Source organism: Dermacentor albipictus, chromosome 1, assembly GCF_038994185.2.
Source record: "Dermacentor albipictus isolate Rhodes 1998 colony chromosome 1, USDA_Dalb.pri_finalv2, whole genome shotgun sequence".
NCBI lineage: Eukaryota > Metazoa > Arthropoda > Arachnida > Ixodida > Ixodidae > Dermacentor > Dermacentor albipictus.
This window is the reverse complement of record NC_091821.1, coordinates 259,348,647-259,368,144: the sequence shown is the minus strand read 5'-3', so window position 1 is coordinate 259,368,144 and position 19,498 is coordinate 259,348,647. Positions and strand designations below refer to the sequence as shown.

The 19,498-nt window shown below is 43.3% G+C and overlaps 1 protein-coding gene and 1 long non-coding RNA gene across 8 annotated transcripts in view; one reads left to right on the top strand and one right to left on the bottom strand.

Annotated features, from left to right (window-relative positions):
* The window catches only part of LOC135902907 (uncharacterized), a 47,473-nt gene that overhangs the window by 16,889 nt on the left and 11,086 nt on the right, over positions 1-19,498 (bottom strand). For all 7 annotated transcript variants that reach the window (XM_065433235.2, XM_065433234.2, XM_065433240.2 and 4 more), the window contains 3 exons: positions 17,613-17,808; positions 8,517-8,762; positions 7,625-7,696 (listed from right to left, as the gene is read on the bottom strand). In XM_065433235.2, coding sequence (XP_065289307.1) covers positions 7,625-7,696; positions 8,517-8,762; positions 17,613-17,808 — 514 coding nt within the window. The remainder of the gene's footprint in view (positions 1-7,624; positions 7,697-8,516; positions 8,763-17,612; positions 17,809-19,498) is intronic.
* Positions 11,684-19,498, top strand: part of LOC135902909 (uncharacterized) — a 34,501-nt gene continuing 26,686 nt past the window's right edge. The window contains exon 1 of the long non-coding RNA XR_010564643.2: positions 11,684-11,768. This is a non-coding gene — a long non-coding RNA (uncharacterized lncRNA). The remainder of the gene's footprint in view (positions 11,769-19,498) is intronic.

The following is a 19,498-nucleotide window of genomic DNA, read 5'->3' as shown; positions in this document are numbered from 1 at the left end:
GCCACACTGACACAGATCAAGCAGTCAGTTAGATTCCAGATACATTAACCATTTTTTGAAAAGCTTACAAAGCAACTCGTAAGCACCATTGGGCAGTAGCTTTCTTATGGAGGAGGGATCTTTACCCTGCTTCAGAACTGGAACAGCTTCTTTCCATGGAGCTGGAATATACCTGGCAGTCCAAATTTGATTAAAAATTACTAGGAGTGTCCTTAGTGTGTCTGTGTAGAGGTTTTTAATGATGTCCTACGCGATTCTATTGGCTCCCAAGGCTGCACTCTTGCACACATTGAAGGAAAGGAAGGTTGTAAGTGTAATTATGTGTGCACTTACGGTCAAGTGCCTTCGTCATCATCCTATTTATGCCCACTGCAGGATAAAGGCCTCTCCCTGCGATCTCCAATTACCCCTGTCCTGCGCCAAACGATTCCAACTTGCGCCTGGGAATTTCTTAATTTCACCACTCCACCTAGTCTTTTGCTGTCCTCGACTGCGCTTCCCTTTCTTGGCACTCATTCTGTAACTCTAATGGTTATCCGTCCTACGCATTACATCGTGCACCCAGCTACAATTTTTTCTCCTTGTCAATTAGAGTATCAGTTATGCCCATTTGTTCTGATCTACACCGCTCTCTTCCTGTCTCTTAACGTTAAGTCTATCATTCTTCGTTCCATCGCTCTGAGCGGTCCTTATTTTCAAACTTCTTTGTCATTCTCCAAGTTTCTGCCCCACAGTGGCGTAGCTAGGTCGTCTGGCACCCGGGGCCCATAGGTCTTCTGTCACCTCCCCCCACCCCCGAGTGTAGTCGAGAAAGGCGAGGATATAGGCAATTTCGGGGTGTCTTCAGACGTATATGACACCTCCCCCCCCCCCCGTTTGGCCCTTGCACCCGGTGCCCTTTTTTGTTGCTATACTTTTGGCAGTATAGCAACTTTTTGTTGCTTTACTTTCTGAAGAAGGTGTTCATTATTCGCAGCTTATTCCTTTTTGCGAATTCTACTAATGTCTCTCTGCTAGTGTTGCTATAACTGATGCCGTAGTCACCAAATGCTTGTTCACCAGCCTGCTTTTCCCCACTTTTGCATTGGTTGCCCATTGCTACAGTGTCCCGAGTTTGCACTTATGACTAATTCTACATCTTCATAAAACTGATTTACATCATCATCATGACTGGAGGTTGGAGCACAGGCTTGTACCACCTTTAATCTATAGTACCTCTTATTAAGTTTTAACGCGACAGCGTTAAGGAGCTCGTGTCGCAGAAAAGCCGGTGTCGTCGGCGTTGGCCGTGAGCGACAAATCCCAGAAGGCACTTCATAAATTAAAGACATCTTGCAAGATGGGCTGGTGGGAATTGAACCAGGGTCTCCGGAGTGTGAGACGGAGACGCTACCACTCAGCCACGAGTTCATTCCTTCAAAACGGGACAAAATTGCCTCTAGCGAATGCGGTGTTGCCTTAGAAACGTGCCGTAGAAAGTTATACTGCGGTGTATATCAGTAATTATGACCATGTAACTTACAGAAGTCGCAGTTTCACGAGTAGCGAAGTACGTTTTCGCTGAATTTCTCTGCGCTCTGTGCACACGCAGAGCCATCTTGCGGCAAACACAGAAGACCCCCTCCTCACAATGTACGGCGCTGCCCCGATACGTGGCGCGCCACTCGCCCCATGACCGCGACCGCCTTCATGGCGCGTCGGGGCCCGGCTATCTCTGCCGATCGCGACGTTTGGCTGGCGCAGCGTGTTTGAGTAGGCGCTGCGAACAGGATGCGATAACGCTATTGCGTTCGACTCTTGAAGGCGAAGCTTAAGCGTCCTCCAATTTTTATTATGACTACTGCTACGCTCTCATTAATGCTGTAGAATTCGTCAATGTTGCCCGCTATGTCCTATCCTACCCCATATAACTTCCTATCTGGGAGTCCTTGGCCATTAGTCAAGGACTCCCAGTCCGTAACGTGGCCATTAGTAAGTAACGTAGTCAGTAACGTGGCCATTAGTCAGCACCATATAAGCCTCACCAGTTTTTCTAACCTCACTAAAGCCCATGATATCCCAAACAATGCCCAATAGTTCCTTATAGAGTCCTGCTAAGTTAGCCTCACTCAAGAGTTCAGGTGTTAGAGGTTGCAAGGGTCAGTTTCCATTGGCAGCCTGTCCAGGTCCAGAGATTCTTGGCACCCTCTGCTGCATTGCAGGTCTGACCGCCGCCTTGGTCTCTCGGCTCCCAGGGCAGAGCTCTTACACATATTGAAGGAGCTCTTAACTCGGTGATACTAAAGTGCCTTCCGTTCAGCTAATTGTTTAAGAAATGATTTGGAATACTGGATCAAGCTAGACCCATGCTCGAAGTGTTCACTAAAAGCGTTGGCCTGGTCTTCCAAGCTGTTTTCTTGTTCAATGACTAGGGTTAATGGATGGGTTTCCTGCCCCTTTAGCCTTCTAAGGCCATTCCATACTTTGGACTCCTTTGTGTAATATCTTATGCTAGGGAAAAACATCTTCCAGCTTCCCCTCCTTACTGTTGTCATGTCTGATACATTGAGAATAAAAGTTAAAATATGGTACTCTGTCATTAATACTACAATTGTTATTAAAATCTCGTGTTAAGTAGGTTGAACCTTTAAATCTTTTCCAGTCAGCCGACAGTATTTTCCAATGGGGGGCTTGCGGTGGACTGTGATGTTGCTATATTAAATTCAGCATAACAAGAAAGTGGTCACTCCCAAATGTATTCTTCACGAAATTGTATTCTATGTTAGAAAAAAGGGCTGCAGTGCCACTTATTAAATCTATGGAAAAATATTAATCGTGTTGCATGTTGTAATAGGCAGGCCCTTTTTTATTAAAGAGGCACGCACCAGAGGTTACGAGAAAGTTTTCTATAAGTCAGCCCCTGGCATCACACCTGGAGTCTCCCCACAATGTGCAGTGAGCATTAAAATCAGCAGCAACAATTTATGGTTCTGGGAACTGGTCAATTGGCATGTAAACTTTTATTTTGCCAAGTTTAAATACAACAGATGGTTACCAACTTATTGAAAAGCATCGCTTGGAAACCGGCTCGAGTGGTGTCTGAAGAGAGATTCTGGCAAGCAACAAAATTATTTTACAATTATTGCTACACCTCTGGACGAGGCAACAGCATTGTCAATGCCTTTACAGAAAACGGCATGTTGTCCGAGGAAGTTTGTGTGGGTTTTAGATGTGTTTACTAAAAACACAGCACCTTTGGATTATATTTATTAAGGAGTTCTTCAATATTGTGAGATTATGTAGACGTGCTCTCACATTCCACTGTAAACTCTGTGCATCCATTTTGAACCGTGCGTGTTTCTGCTGTGTGCTCAAGGTTGCAAAATCAGCTAATGGAGCCCTTCCCGGGCACCATAATGCATTTTTTTTTTTGATCAGTCAATAGAATCACAGCGCTTCTTAGGTGCTGGCTGCACTCTCACATTTGGTGTTGTGTCCATGGCATCTTACGTAGGCACTGGACATGCGCTCTTTGAGTGATGTGTTTGCCTTAAAAGCATCGCATCAAAAGTTAAGACCTTGGAGGTTGATGGGCCCTTCTTGGATGGCAGAGCAGCACTACTGCAACCGCCGAGGGGGCAGATGGCATCACGGCCAACTCGCTGTGTGTGTGCCAGACAGCCATCAGGAGCCATTGCGGCACAGCCTCCTGATGCACCACTTGGGCAAAGCAGATTTTTGGCAGGTAGAACACCTGGCTTCGTGCCTCTTTAAATGAAATGTTTTGTTTTACTTTAACTGTGACAATTTCCGTTGTTTTTTTCCAGCACGGGCAGGACCGTGAGTAGGCAGCGTGCTTACCATCATAGTTCACACAGTGAAGAGAGTTTTCACAAGATTTAGAGGTGTGTTCATGATCACTGCATTTCGCACAAGTTTGGCGGCCTCAACAGTTCTGTGAACTGTGGCCGAATCGCTGGCATTGGAAACATCCGAGAGGATTTGGTAGGTATGGCATCGCACAAAGTTTGATCTACACGGCCTCAATGGACCCAGGTGAAACACTTGATCCGAAAGTAAGCACCAGGAGGTTAGTCTGGATTTCTTTGCTGTCACAACTCATCTTGATTAGTTTAACGTTGATAACATTCTGCTCACTGCAGCCTCAGTCAGCTCCAACAAATCACCATCTGAGAAAATGCCGACGGTGGCATTAATTGTACGGTGCGGGGTTGCTGTTACTGGGACATCCCCAAATGACACTAGATTGGGCAGTTTTTCATATTGTTTAAGATTGCAGAGCTCCAGAAGCACATCACCACTTGCCATTTTCAATACTTCGTAACCTGGACCAAAAACTTCAGTCAGGGATTTCGATACAAAGAAGGGTGAGATTATTCTTACCGTCTTATAAGCCTTATCAGAGTGTATGACATGAAATTGTGGAAAGTTTCGTGTTTGGTTGCCAAAAAATTGAAAAACATCTTTGATGCACCCTCATTAATTCTGAAGGCGATCAGGGAAACAGCTGTCCATAAGTAGACATGGGGTTTTCAGCAGCGATGCCAACCACCATCGAAGAAGCACCAATGCGGGGATGTGACAGGAATTTCTGCAAGGGAAGCCCTGCCGAAGCCATCTGTACGTCACTGCTATAACCAAATACAGCACAACCAAGACTGGTTAACCGCCCGAAAAATCGGAAGTAAACCGAAGTGACTAGAAAACAGAAAAAATTGAAAGTAAGAGAACGACGAAGATTGGAGAGGAGGACACGAAAAGGCGACTGCCAACTTTCTCCAGATGAGTCAGTCTGGAGGTGTCATCTATGTGGAGCAAAGGCCAAAGAGGTGCATTGCCTCCGACTGGGTGCCTTAAAGGTCCAAACAACTGGCATTGGCTCAACCCCCAGAATCCCCCATTCCCCAGACACAGCTAAGTCGTGCATGGCTACCCACGGGAGGGTCTAACCCTCATATGCTCGGGTACGTGATGTAAAAACGCACCAAACGCCTGCTGAAGCAGACACCCCTGTGGGGCTTATCTATTTAGTGGATGAAACAGTTCGCTTACGTTTAGAGCAACTGATTTTTTCTGCAAAAACAAATATGTATGTTTCACAAGGCACAACGATTTTATAGTAGGGGCTGGCATATCAGTGTGAACTGAAACAGCAGTGTTGAAGGCTAAAATTGGCAACACAGAGTAAGCACTGCACACACCCGTTTCAACATACCCTTACAAAAAATTGACAGATGTACTGGCCTTCCACTTATTTTATCACAAAGCTTTTTTTTTGTGCAATGCAGGACTAAACTACAGAATACCATCGCATTTTGTGAAGACTTTGAGGACAAGTATCTCAAAACTCGTGCTAGGCTCAAGTAAGGTTATTGTATGAAAGGAGCCGTATACAGTAACTCTAGGCACAAGGTCTTTAAATTAGGACATTCCTTTAACACCGACTGGCTTCAATTGCACAGCTGCAAACAGCGCTCTAAAGTAATGAATTTTATTTAGCTGATACTAATTATTAGGGCAGGCAGCCCTAATAATCAGCTCTTAGAAGTAATAATAATAATAAGCCCTTAGAAGTTGGAGAAGTATGGGAAAGGCCTTTGCCCTTCAGTGGGCGTAACCAGGCTGATGATGATGATGAATTATTAAGGAATGAGTGGCTTCCTTACATACACTAATCTGCACCGCTGCTAATAATGTGTTGCAGAAAGAAAATAAGACATCTTTATTGCACTGCCTAAGAAGATTGACCCTTTTTTCTTGAAGGAGTGGTGTTTGCTGGTTAGAAAATTTATACATATATATCTATTTATGCGGCATGTCCAAACTATCGTGCACCAAAATTTAAGAATGTGCAAATGCCATGTAGCTGGATAGAACCAAGGTAATGTAGTTTGCTGTCAATTGGCGATACTCAGATTACTTTTATGCGAAGCATATTAACGTAGGTTTCGGGCCTTCGCGCGACGCCCGGCGGTGGCCACCATTGACCCTGAAGTGGGGTCACGTGACTTGACGTCACGTGATGACGTCGTACAGGCTGCAGATGGGGCCTCATATCGCGCCGTCGGTCGCCTTCCGGCGGTGGCCACCATTGACCTTCAAGTGACCTTCAAGTAGGTCACGTGACATGACGTCACATGATGACGTCACACCGGCTGCAGATGGGGCCTTATATCGCGCCATCGGACGTCGCCCGGCGGAGGCCTCCACGCTTCGGTTCGCGCCCTCGCGCGCGACGCGGCGGCGGCGGCGCCACCATCGCTGCATCACGTGATATGTGACGTCACGCCAGGGATGAAGCGGCGCCCGCCCGCCGTCGCGTCAGTCTCTGTGCCCGCAACCGCGCCAGCGTCTTTGCGCCGGGCGTGTATGCGGTCAAGATGCCTCCAAACGCTAAGGATACGCTAAGGTTAAGCCTCCAATTTTTTTCTGAAGCAGGGTTTGGGTACGAGCTAGTTGGTAAACATCACTTACAGCGTGTACATAGACAGAGGGACTGAAAGAATGACGAAGACAAGCACTTGTCTTCGTCATTCTTTCGGTTCCTCTATGTACATGCTGTAAGTGATGCTTACTTTTCTTCATTCCACCTAATTACGTAACTTGTTTTAATCAATCAACTTCCCAAATATTGTAATTAGATTAATAGTGGCAACATGAAAAACTCCCGATACAGCGATTAACAGACTTAAAGGGGCTAGTTGGTTGCTGGCGTGACGGAACATGGCTATAATGGCGTGTTTTGAGGACAAGACGAAGAAATAATGCACACAGGACACGCGCCGATCTGTCCTGTGTGCATTCTTTCTGTGTCCAGTCCTCAAAACGTGCCATTATAACCATGTTCCCCACACAGTTTTTGGTTGCTCAATACATGCAGAATTGCTGGAGGACTCGCCACTTAACTTTACGCGTATTCGAGGGCTTCTTTTATGCTCAGAAAAACTTATGTAGCACGTATTCAGCAACAGAAAGCTGTATTGGGAGTTTTTCATGTTGCCCTACAATTCTCTCAGTGAGACTTTTCATCTAATTATGATATCTGAGAAGTTGATTAATTAAGACTAATTATGTCATTAAGCAGAAAGCAAAAAAAAATCTGAGTATCTCCAAGTGATGGCAGGCAACCTTACTTTGGTTCTGTCCAGTTACATGGCATTTGCAGATGTTTAAATTTTGGTGCATGATAGCTGGGACACCCAGTATATATATATATACACACATATATACATGCCAAACATCCTGTAAACGAATACAGGCTCATTGAGGCAATTTTAAGTAAATAAATCACTGAAAGCTAGTAGTGCTACAAAGTAATCTTGTGTCACGCAGGAAGGAGCATCAATGTATCTGCACAACACGTTCTTGTCGCTTGCACATCTGTTCTGAACTGATATCACAAGGAACTGAATTTCTGTGAATGAATTTCTGTTAACTGTGAATGAATTTGTTATTCCTCTCCAAATATGTCACTAGCAAATAGTGCTCATGCAAAATGGGAAGTGGATGACAAAGAAGCAGCTTTTTTTCCCCCAACATTTGTAAATGCAGAAAGTTACAGAAAAGATTAAACAAGAAAAAATGTTCTGACTTTCAGCTCTTAACACAATTGGTCCATTCTCACCATGCTGTTTTGCTTCATCCTCATTGCAGTCTGTGAACTCATTCTCCGAGTCAGGCGGGAACATCAGCGTACCTGCACAATGCATTATTGTTGTCTTGCTTATCCTTTTTTAAAGTGACAGCAGAGGCATTGTGAATAGAAGTTACATTTTTCCTCTGCAAACAAGTTGTAGTACGACAGTTAGATCTCACATGAAATAATAAGCAGATGACCAAGATAGCAGTTTCCTTACCAAAAAAATTATAAGCAGGAAGCTGGAAAAAAATAAAGACCTTAAAAGATTATCCATATCCAACCCACATCTTGAAATCTATGTGAAGCGAAGCTTTCCTGACGTGAAGTCAAGAGCTTGACGAAATGTCTGGTCGTGAAGTAAAGACCAGACATGAGGTTCGCAGAGTTCTCTACTTTGGCAACCTCATAGCAGCGAGAAAACATTAACAGAGAAAACAATAAATGATTATTCAGATCCAACACACATCTTGGAGTCTATGTGAAGGAAAGTTTTCCTGAAGTTTTTAAATGCTATAAATTTGCCCATTTCGTTCCCGAGTCTGGCATAAAGGAAACTGGCACGTAAGCATGTGCTCTCACATTCTCGTGCTACTCAATGAGACACACAGTGATTGTTTCAAACAGCAAGTTGGCATCGGTACGATAAAAGTATACATGCGATTATGTGCTAATGGTTAGAAGCATTGAGCAGGGGGATCGAGGTTTGATCCCACCATCGGGCATGTAATTCAATTGTTTTAAGTATGAACTATTCGGCACGACAGCAGCATCTAGCAGCCATGGCCACAGATGTCCGAGAACGTTTGCAAAAAAAAAAAAGGCTTTGCATTAAAATAAGATACATCTTTTAGACCATAAATATCTGGTCAGTTCTCACCATAGTGCCGATCTTCAGCATCCCTGCAGACAATCAGATCATCATCCGAGTCATCATTGGAGTCACAAGTAACACCTACGGTGAAGGACTCTGCCCATCCACTGAGGTCGACAGGAAGTTTGAAGGTGCCTAGATCAAAGGAAGCCTTCTTGGCAGGACGTCGTGCCTTCCTTGCAGACCGAGATGCACCGTGTCCTCTATTACGAGATTTCGTTGGCATTTTCCTTCGCGCACCTCCATGGCAATCTGCATAGTCAAATCCTGTGTTTGGATGCAGCACATATATGACAGTATCTACTCTGTATAAGCCTTGATCCTGTGTAAAAGATGCCTGTCACAACTTAACAGGTTATTGAAAATCTTGTATATTGCTCGTTTTGTTTTAATAAGGAGCTGTCAACCTGTATGAAGCCTCAATTACTCGAGTGCAAGAACAATCACTAATTCAATATATACTGAAGCAAAATAGAAGATCGGGTGAGTTGGTATAGGTAGACTATGACCAGTTTCAAATGGTTACCAAGTGCAGCACAGTGGTGAGGAAAGTCAGCTTACGTCATTGAAACTGCAGGCTGGTTGTTTATGGTATTAGTACAAACAAGTGACACATGCACTAGTCAGCTTAGTGATGTGGCTGACATGACTGTTATCAAAAGCAATACATGATAAATTTATTTCCCCATCAATACAGGTTGATGGAAGGCGGGAGGCTAAAAAGAAAAAGAACACTTGGCGTGGGTCACACACCTCACATTTATTAAGACAAAAGCCTTTCTAGGCTCATGGTGAAGTTTGTTTCAGCAGACCTGACCGCCAGAGTGACCGCCGAAGCGTCATCACACCATATGAAGACAGATTAAAGACAGATTAAAGAATGAAAAATGATTGATAGTGACAGTTAATGATAACATTATAATAGAAATTAGTTGAGGTTTATAATGACTAGTATTGACTAATAGTGACTACTAATGACTCCAAAATGGCCTGATTATATGTCAAACGATGGCTTGTAATAAGCACAATTGATTATAAATTATAAAAAATGTCTAGTAATGAGTAGTACTGACTAAAATGACTACTAATGACTATGAAATGACCAATATGTCTAACAATGGCTTGTAATGACCACAATTGCTTACAAATGACTAAATATGCTTACTAGTGAGCAGCAATGACTAACAATGACAAACAACTTGTAATGACCATGGAATGACCAATATACTAACGACAACTTGTAGCAAACAGTAATGACTGAAATGACTTGTAATGACTACTAATAACTATGATATGACCAACATGTCTAACAATGAATTGTAACGACTACAATGACTAAAAATACTAATGAGACGAATGATAAGAGGAGGAAGAGTAAGCTTTCGCCGTTCACCTCTTGAGAGAGATCTTAGGAGACCCTTTAATTTTTTATATGCACCTCTGCATATTGATACCCATAACAAAACTGGCCCTTTCATCTTTCTTCAATTTGTGCTTATTTGCATTCGACATGAGATAAGCCTGGCTTCCTTCCAATCCTATCAGTACACAGCAGCCTTCTCTCCCCTCTTATACCAAGTGCTCAATGGAAGAGAAAGACTTGTCCTTGGCAGTTTCTGTTAAAAATTGTCTGCCCAAGTGCGACTTTTCGTCCCCACTTCAGAGGTTGCTTAGCTGCAACAAGACAAGCAAACAATCTAAATTTTACTATAAAGTGCAATCTTTCCTAAGTAACTGCTTTTACTGGCACTAAGGGGTAAAATAATCAAAGACACAGTGACTGACTGCTGCACCGATTCTAATTATGTATTACTGAGCCCTTCGTTAAATGGTGCACAAGAGCTCAGGCCACACCATATTGTCTACCCAGCCATGTGTTTCAAAACAAGAAAAATCCCCCCACTAAATAATTTGTACTGTATTATACTACATTTTCCTGCACTACACTGTTAGATTAAGTGGCCCACACAACATTCATCAGGTTCACCATTTCACCAAATTTTAGAAATTTATATATATGGAGGTGCATGTTCGTGTATTGGATAAAGAAAAAGAAGAAGAGAAAAAATCCAAGCACCAGAGTATGTGCATATGTGAACGTTGAACTGATGGAAAAGGATATATACACTGACACATGCAGCCAAAGGAAGTTCACAGATGCAAGTTGATGAGGTGTATATGAAAGACAGCAGTTCTGCCACTGTGTGGCATTGTGCAGAAATGCAAACCCAGAAGGGCCTTCATACTTGATGCACCATCAGAGAGGCACAACTCAGATCGAGCCATGCCTTGGACAATAACGAAAAAAGCAAGCATCCCCAAAGCATGCAATTCACGAGAAGATGTGGTTTTAGAACTTAGTCAAAGTGATCACACCAGTCTTCTATTTCAGAGAAAGGTGTACTACATGCAACAGTGCACTAGTGCATGACGTTGGTGGCACAATTTCTGTGAATGACAGCTTTATGCCTCTGATAATGGCAAAAAAATCTGAGCAGTGACCCAGCTGCAGATAAGTGTACTGTCGGCATCAGTAAAGCTGTCAGTGAGTTATTCTAATGCGATTCTGGTTTTATGCTCAAACTGTAAGGATACTGATATCAGTATATAAATGTAATTGTCAGTAGACTTAGCAGACTGTATAGTTATCTGCAATGGATATAACTCCATGACAGAATGCAATAACCTGAAGATGATGTGTGGTGTTTAATGGCGCAAGGGCCAGGTTTGGCCAAAGAGCGCCATGACAGGTGGTAATGTTGACAATGTGTTGTGGATGACGTGCACAATGAACTCATCATGGTAGATGAGATATGGCTGTAAAAGGGTCTAAAAACTTCCGCTGTAAGTGGAGTAGAATACCTAGGTGCTAAAATAATGACGATGACTAGGATGTGATATGGGCTATGGCAATGGACTTCCGTTAAAACATGATGCAATAAAACTTAACACTGACAAGAGAGTTTCAAGAGAGCCCTTGAATGCTAGGCTGTTAGTCGTGTGCTAAGAGTTGCCTGGCCAGATGATTTTCAGGGTGTCCGTTTCGGCTAAAAACCCTAAGACTGTTTGCAGAATAAAAAGCGGTTCATCGCTAAGAAAAAATGCAGGGTGAAGGGGTAAATTCTCGCGATATGCAGCAGGGAAAAACTTTTTTCTGTCTGTTTCTATTGCAGGGCACTGAATAAGAACATGGAAGACTGTGAGACTATTGCCGCACTTAAAACAAGTTGGAGGATCGCCCCCAGTCAAGAGATGAGAGTGGGTACCGTATGTGTGGCCTATCCTTAAACGGCAAAGAAGTACTTCCTTGTAACGTGCTGTTTTCCCACTTATCCAGTTCCCCAGTTTTGGTTTTATTATGTGAAGCTTATTCATTACTTGTGTATCCCACTTGCCTTGCCAATAATTCCTTAATTTGCGGCGTAGAAAAGGCTTTAGGTCTGTGGTAGGGATCGGAATATTTCTATCTCTGTCGCTAAAGGTTACTGATGTAGCGCTTTCGTCAGCTACTTCATTCCCTTTTATACCTTTGTGACCGGGTACTCAGCATATGACAATCACTTGATTGCACATATATAGGGCGCACAATAAATTATACAGCTCATTCAAAACGGAATTCTTATGTTTTTGTAAACTAATTAGTGCTTTCACGACACTTAATGAGTCTGTGAAGAGAACAGCCTTAGCGATGTTTGTGAGCCTGATGTGTTTAATAGCCGAGAGTATAGCGTATGCTTCCGCTGTAAAGATGCTTGTGTATGGGTTTAGTGTCCCAGATATTGAAAATGATGGTCCAAGAGCTGCGTAAGCAACACCATCAGCAGATTTCGAAGCATCCGTGTAAAATTCAGCACAGGAATACTTCTCTTTTAGTTCAAGAAAATGTGATTGTATGTGAGCCTCAGGTGCTCGTTTCGATATTTCTAAGAAAGAGATGTCACATTGGATAGTTTGCCACTCCCAAGGCGGTGGGAACCGAGTAGGAGCCATTGGGATATTTTCTAGAAAAGGGATGCCTGTTTCTTCTGACAGTGCTTCCACTCGGAGGGATAGAGGAGGCCTGATGGCTGGGCGGTTACGGAATAGCCTGGCAGTGGACAACTCGCTAATTGCAAAATGACATGGATGCTGAATATCTGATTTAACTTTCAAGGCATAAGAGAAAGATAAATATGCTCTGTGTAGATTAAGAGACCATTCGTTGGATTCAACGTACAGGCTCTCTACAGGACTAGTCCTGAAGGCACCTGTAGCAAGACCGATACCCAAGTGGTGAATCGAATCTAACATCTTCAAGGCACTAGGCGTAGCGGAGTTACACACTATAGCACCATAGTCAAGGCGTGACCTTATCAAACTTTTATATATGCTCAAAAGGCATCTTCTGTCAGTTCCCCAGGATGTACGGGACAAGAGCTTCAGAAGATTCATTGTCTTCATGCACTTCGCCTTCAGATATTTCAAGTGGGGGATAAATGTTAACTTAGTGTCTAATATGAGGCCTAAAAATTTATGTTCATGGCTCACTGGGAGCTGTTGTCGATTAAGGTAAATAGCGGGTTCAGGAAATATACCTCTCTTGTTCGAGAAGAGAACACACATACTTTTTTGCGGGTTTAATTTAAACCCATTCTCGTCTGCCCACATTGACAATTTGTTTAGTCCAAGCTGTACATGTCGCTCACAGATGGAAAGACTAGATGATTTAAAACCTATTTGTACGTCATCTACATACACAGAATAAAACATCGTACGTGGTATGATAGTGTAAAGTGAGTTCATTTTTATAACGAATAGAGTGCAGCTAAGCACGCCACCTTGTGATACACCTGTTTCCTGTGTAAATAGACGAGATAGCACATTACCAACTCTGACGCGGAACGTGCGGTTAGACAGGCAACATTGGATGACATTCAGCAAATTACCTCGGACTCCCATTTCGGCCAGGTCACGGAGAATTCCGAACCGCCACGTGGTGTCGTAAGCCTTCTCCATGTCAATAAATACTGACAAAAAGAACTGCTTATGCACAAAAGCATCGCGAATATTCGTCTCGATGCGGACAAGGTGATCAGTTGTGGATCTACCTTCCCTGAAACCACACTGTAGGGGATCTAATAGTTTGTTACTTTCAAGAAAATGAAGGAGACGCCGGTTAACCATTTTTTCAAAGAGTTTACATAGACAACTTGTCAATGCTATAGACCTATAGCTGTTGACTGAAGTTGGGTCCTTGCCATCTTTTAGTATTGGAATAATTATTGCTTCCTTCCAGGCGGATGGAATGTAACCAGTGGAAAACACAGAGTTGAAGAGTGACAGTAGTGTTTTGTATGTTTCTGGGTGTAGGTGTTTGATCATTATATACAATATTCTGTCACTTCCTGGAGCGGACTTGATACAGCCATTCAGCGCAGCCTGAAATTCCGCCATGCTAAATGGGCGGTTGTAAGATTGGTTGCTATTTCCTTTCCGACCCAGAGGCAGTCGTTCCGCTTGTTGCCGGTATCTTAGAAATGTGTCTGAATAGTGGGATGAGCTAGAAATCCTTTCAAAATGTACCCCTAGAGAGTCGGCTTGGTCAATGAGTGTGTCTCCTTGTGTATTTACCAATGGTAGAGGATGAGTTTCGCGGCCTTTTATTTTGTTTACCCTGTTCCAGGCTTTTCCCTCGTCTGTATAAGAATTAATACTAGAGAGGTATTTTTGCCAGCTTTCCCTTTTGGCAAGGCAGCGCGTTCTTCTACCTTCTGATTTTATTTTCTTGAAGCTTATCAAGTTCTCGGTAGTTGGGCAGTCGCGAAGGCGACTCCAAGCCTTATTTTGATTTTTGCGGGCTTCCTTACACTGCTCATTCCACCAAGGAATACGCCGTTTAGAGGGTGATCCATTCGTTTGAGGGATACATATTGATGCAGCATCAGTTATAAATGCCGTCAAATATGATACTCTATCATCAATTGAGAGGGTACAGATGTCATCCCAGCTCAAATGTGTCAGCTCTGTGTATCGTTTCCAGTCAGCATAGTCGACCTTCCAACGTGGCAGATGTGGGGAACACTTATCGCCTTTTGTTAATTTTAAGAGAATAGGGAAATGGTCACTCCCATATGGATTTTTGATCACGTCCCAATCCAGGTATGGAACTAGTGTACTTGATGTTATACTTAAGTCAATGGATGAGAACGTTTTGTTCGCCACGCTGTAGAATGTGGGTTCTCTTTTGTTTAGTAAGCATGCATTGGAGGATAAAAGGAACTTTTCTAATAAGCGCCCTCTTGTATCACGAGAATCTCCCCAGAGGGTGTTATGTGCGTTTAAATCCCCTACTACAATGGAAGGTTCGGGGAGTTCTGCGATAAAAGTCTGGAATTCTGTTGTGGAAAGTTGATGGCAAGGAGGGATGTACAGAGAGCTAATTGTTACTAACTTATCAAATAGCACGGTTCTGATTGCCACTGCCTCAAGGGGCGTTTGCAGATGTAAATGTTGGCAGGCGATACCCTTATCAACTATAACAGCAACACCGCCTGACGAGGCGAGAGCGTCACTGCGATCTTTGCGGTAAATGGCATACTGTTTCAGAAAGTTAGTATGTGAAGGATTGAGGTGTGTCTCTTGCACACACAGCAGCCTTGGATTAAACTTGCGAAGGAGTTCCTTAATGTCATCAAGATTATGTATTAGACCTCTCACATTCCAATGCATTACCTGTGTGGCCATATTGGAAGTTTTTTATGGTGTGTGTCAAGAGATATTAGGTTGGCCCCTTGATGCGGGGTATTTCCTTTTTGTTGGCGCGCTCCAGGGAGCAACGCCGTTCTTTCAGCGTCAGAAGTTTTCGTTACATCCATCACCTCTTCAGAGGCGCTGGATGACGCCCGCTCAGCGGGCACTCTCGGGAGTTTTTCGGGCCTGTCTGCACGAGCAGTGGCCCTGGGACCAGCAGGCTTGGAGGTCTGCTGGCCCTTCGTGGTAGGGGGCGGAAGAGCAGTAGCTGCTCCCGCAAGGGGGGCTGATGGCGTAACCGCCGTCACACTCCGTGTGACTTGCGCGGCCGCCAGAGGATGTGGCGCTGCCCCCCGGCGCCTCACATCACTGTAGGACGGATTCGATTGGTGGTGGACAGAAAAACGCTTGCGCACTTCTGGAAAATAAATGTTTAGTTTGACCTTCAGTTCGATTATTTGTTTTTCTTTCTTCCATGACGGGCACGATCGCGAATAGGCGGGGTGGTCTCCGTCACAGTTAGCGCAGTGGGTTGCGGAAGAACAGTTATCTGATGTGTGGTCTTTAGATGAACATTTTGCACAAGTAGCACGCCCTCGGCAGCTCTGAGATCCATGCCCAAAACGCTGACACTTGAAGCATCAGCGCGGATTGGGGATGTATGGTCGTACCCGAAGTTTACAATATCCGGTCTCTATCGAATCAGGCAGTTCACTTGTTCCGAACGTTATTATTACATGCTTTGTTGGGATTTCCTTGTCATCGCGTCTTAACTTAATTCGTTGCACCTTTACAACGTTTTGGTCTTGCCATCCATCCAACAGCTCGCTTTCACTGAGTTCAAGGAGGTCGTCATCGGAAATGACACCACGCACAGTGTTCGTTGACCGGTGGGGGCCCACAGAGACAGGAATGTCACCAAATGCAACAAGTTTAGTCAGTTTTCTGTATTGAAGCTTGTCACGTACTTCCAGAAGTAGGTCGCCGCTTCCCATCTTAGTTACTTTGTAACCAGAGCCGACTGCTTCTGTCAGACATTTTGCAACCACAAATGAGGATATTGTACGGACTGTCTTGGTTTCATGTTGACTATGTATTACGTGGTATTTTGGAAATATTTCTTTCGGTTTCAAGAGAAAGTTGAAAGTTTCATCGGTGCGCCCCCTCTACAGGGAGCGATCAGGGAGTGGGGGGAAATTTGAAGCCATATATAGGATTAATGTGTTCGGCAGGAATGCCCGCAGCCCACCTCGGTGCCCAACCTGGGGACGTCACAGGATTAGAAAAATTCTATTCTGCGTACGCCAGCGGTACGTTCCCACTATAACCTAAAATATATATACCCGAGACTGGATATATTACACAAGGTTAACCCCTGGCCGCCAGGAAAAGGAAGTTCAGGAAATGAGTAGAAGGCAGGAAAGATGGAAAAGTGGGAGAGAAAGACGAAGATTGGAGAGGAGGACAGGAAATGGCGACTGCCAATTTCCACCAGGTGGGTCAGTCTGGAGGTGCCGTCTATGTGAAGCCGAGGCCGAAGAGGTGTGTTGCCTCCGCCGGCGGCCTTAAAGGTCCAAACACCCAGCTTCGGCTCAACCCCCAGGATCCCCTTTTCCCCAGACACGGCTAAGCCGCGCACGGCTACACGCGGGAGGTTCCGACCCTCGTGTGCTCGGGTACGTGGTGTCGCAGCACACCAGACGCCTGCTGACGCAGACGCCCCTGCGGGGCAATTACCTGAAGACTCCATGTGTGTATATACATACGTATATATACATATATACACATATATATATACACATATACACATATATATATACACATATATATATACACATATACACACATATATATACACATATATATATACACATATACACACATACATATACATACATATATACATATATAAAGAAAAGCTGAATAAAGGAAAAGTAGTGTAGTTCATGCAGAACAGCAGGGCAGTTGCTGTTCATATTGATTCACATGTATGCAGTTTTTCAGTATTGCCACCACCGCCACAGATATGGGTAAGTGAAATCACAGAAATGCAAAAATATACAGCATGCCCAATCAAATAAAAACAAAAACAAGAAATCAATATGCACATTTGCATAAACCATTTTAAAATATTTTTAGGTTGCACAGAGATGACAATGGGAATATGATAGTGCTGCAGCAACCACCACACATTTCTGTTTATGTACATGGCTCACCAGTGACATTTCACAACGAACCCTTTCTTAAAATCTGCTGATGCCTTTAAATGTTTGACTGAAATTGCTACAAAATGTCCATTTTCTTGCATTTCATTGGTTCACTGAGAATGGCAAAAGGCAAGCAGAGCGACAAAAGGCAAGCAATTAAGCTCACCAGACCCCGATGGTCCCTTTGGCAAGCCTTTCACTGGAGGCACCAAGTGGCACTGCTTGGTGGTTGGTGGAGATGGCTGAATTGAATGACGACTGGGCCTGTCTGTCTGGTGGTGACAGGAAGTTGGTAGACCAGACGTGTGTGGGATGTAGCGGTGCCGGTATGCCAAGTGCGATGATTGGGGCCCTGGTGATCGCTATAGCATTTGATCAAGCAGAGTGAACATAGTTACCACCACATAAAGTAAAAAAAGGAAGTGGCATGCAAGCACAACAGCTCAAACAGCATGCACAATATCTCATCCACATGCTCACAGCAAATAACACATCGAAATGTGAAAAACCAGGGTCAGTATATGGTAATGTAGCGATTCCTTCACCTTGACTCTAATCCTTTGTTATCATTCACTGCTCAAATCCAGCCAATTGTGGTGATTATACAAGAGGAGTGGCACTAGGACCACTGACAAATCGTGCAAAGGAAAAGAACTGGAATAGAATCGTTACATTGTTCATGGCCCAGCATGCATACGCGATTCTTCATGTATGACACTGGTAAATGGAGAGTTCTTTTCGAATGGGCACAAAAGCCAGAAGTGTTATTTGAGCTCTAAATAGCTTGATCAGTGCAGTCAGGATTAACTCTGACTATAACTAACATTTGCTCTTTGACATGCGTCTTTAGGACCAACGTTAATTAGTAAAACTATAGGATGAGATGATTCACGACATTGACCGAGTTTCATTTCCTCTTGCCACACTATCATTTTTAGGCAGCTTCTATAGTTTGTTGCATACAAGGAAACATGTATGCCTGCTTTTTCAGAAGCTTCATCTGCAGTTATCACTGCATAAATTGTTTTAAGTCTTAAATAGCGTAATGTGCACATAAATACACAGCTAGAATTTGATAAATAAATGCTTTCTAAAGATGTTCAAAATTTTTATTGCTTGTATTTGAGAAGCCCTCTCAGATTCTTACCACACACCCTCACAACAAGTGTCACTATTCAGATGCACAATGTCTTAAAAATTGTAATACAAGTTCACCTCGAACCAAGATTCCCAGAGACTGGCATACTTGCACGAGGAATGACATGAACAGCAAGTTAATATTTACTATTATTAACTTTTTATTTAATCACTTTACTGTACATGTTGCAGTAGCAATTTGAAAATGATCAGCACATGAGGCACATCTATGTAAAGTAGGAATTAAGAGCCTACCAGCAGTTTTGTCTTTCCTGGCATTAATGCATTTCATGGCACACTTTGGCAGACAGGCCCTCCACTAAACGTTGCTCACCCATGTGAACCTACTCCCGCCTTTTTGTCATTATTTAAGAAAATTGAGAAAATGAAATGGACAATTATTCCAAAACTGGTGCCAGTAAGCTTTTATACTAGATATGACAAGATGCCTTGATCACTGAACGGCTTGAAGTTCCACTTCAAAAGTGCAGCAGAGCCTTTACAAAAAACTGGACTGCATTTTTAATATATTATTTAAATATAACAACATTTCATATATTAATCAATCCATTTTTCCAAAGTAGCCAATCAGGTAAAAGCACTTTGACACTCAATGAGAGTGAAGTGATTATTAACTAAACTTCTTGAGTCATATACCGGGTGTTTCGGCAAACACTTTCAAATTAAAAATGAGATGCACACAACAGATAACAATCTAATCCACGAGGTGGTCTACTCTAGGAGGTGGAAATTACTTGCACAAAACATTGTGCATAATCAACTAATTAACGAAAGTTCACTAATTACATCGTAAACTAATTATCTTAATGTAATTACTTTAGAGTTAAAGTAAGCCCCAAACCAATCAAGCCAATATTAAAAACCCAAACGTAAGAAGAAATTCATTTTGAAAGA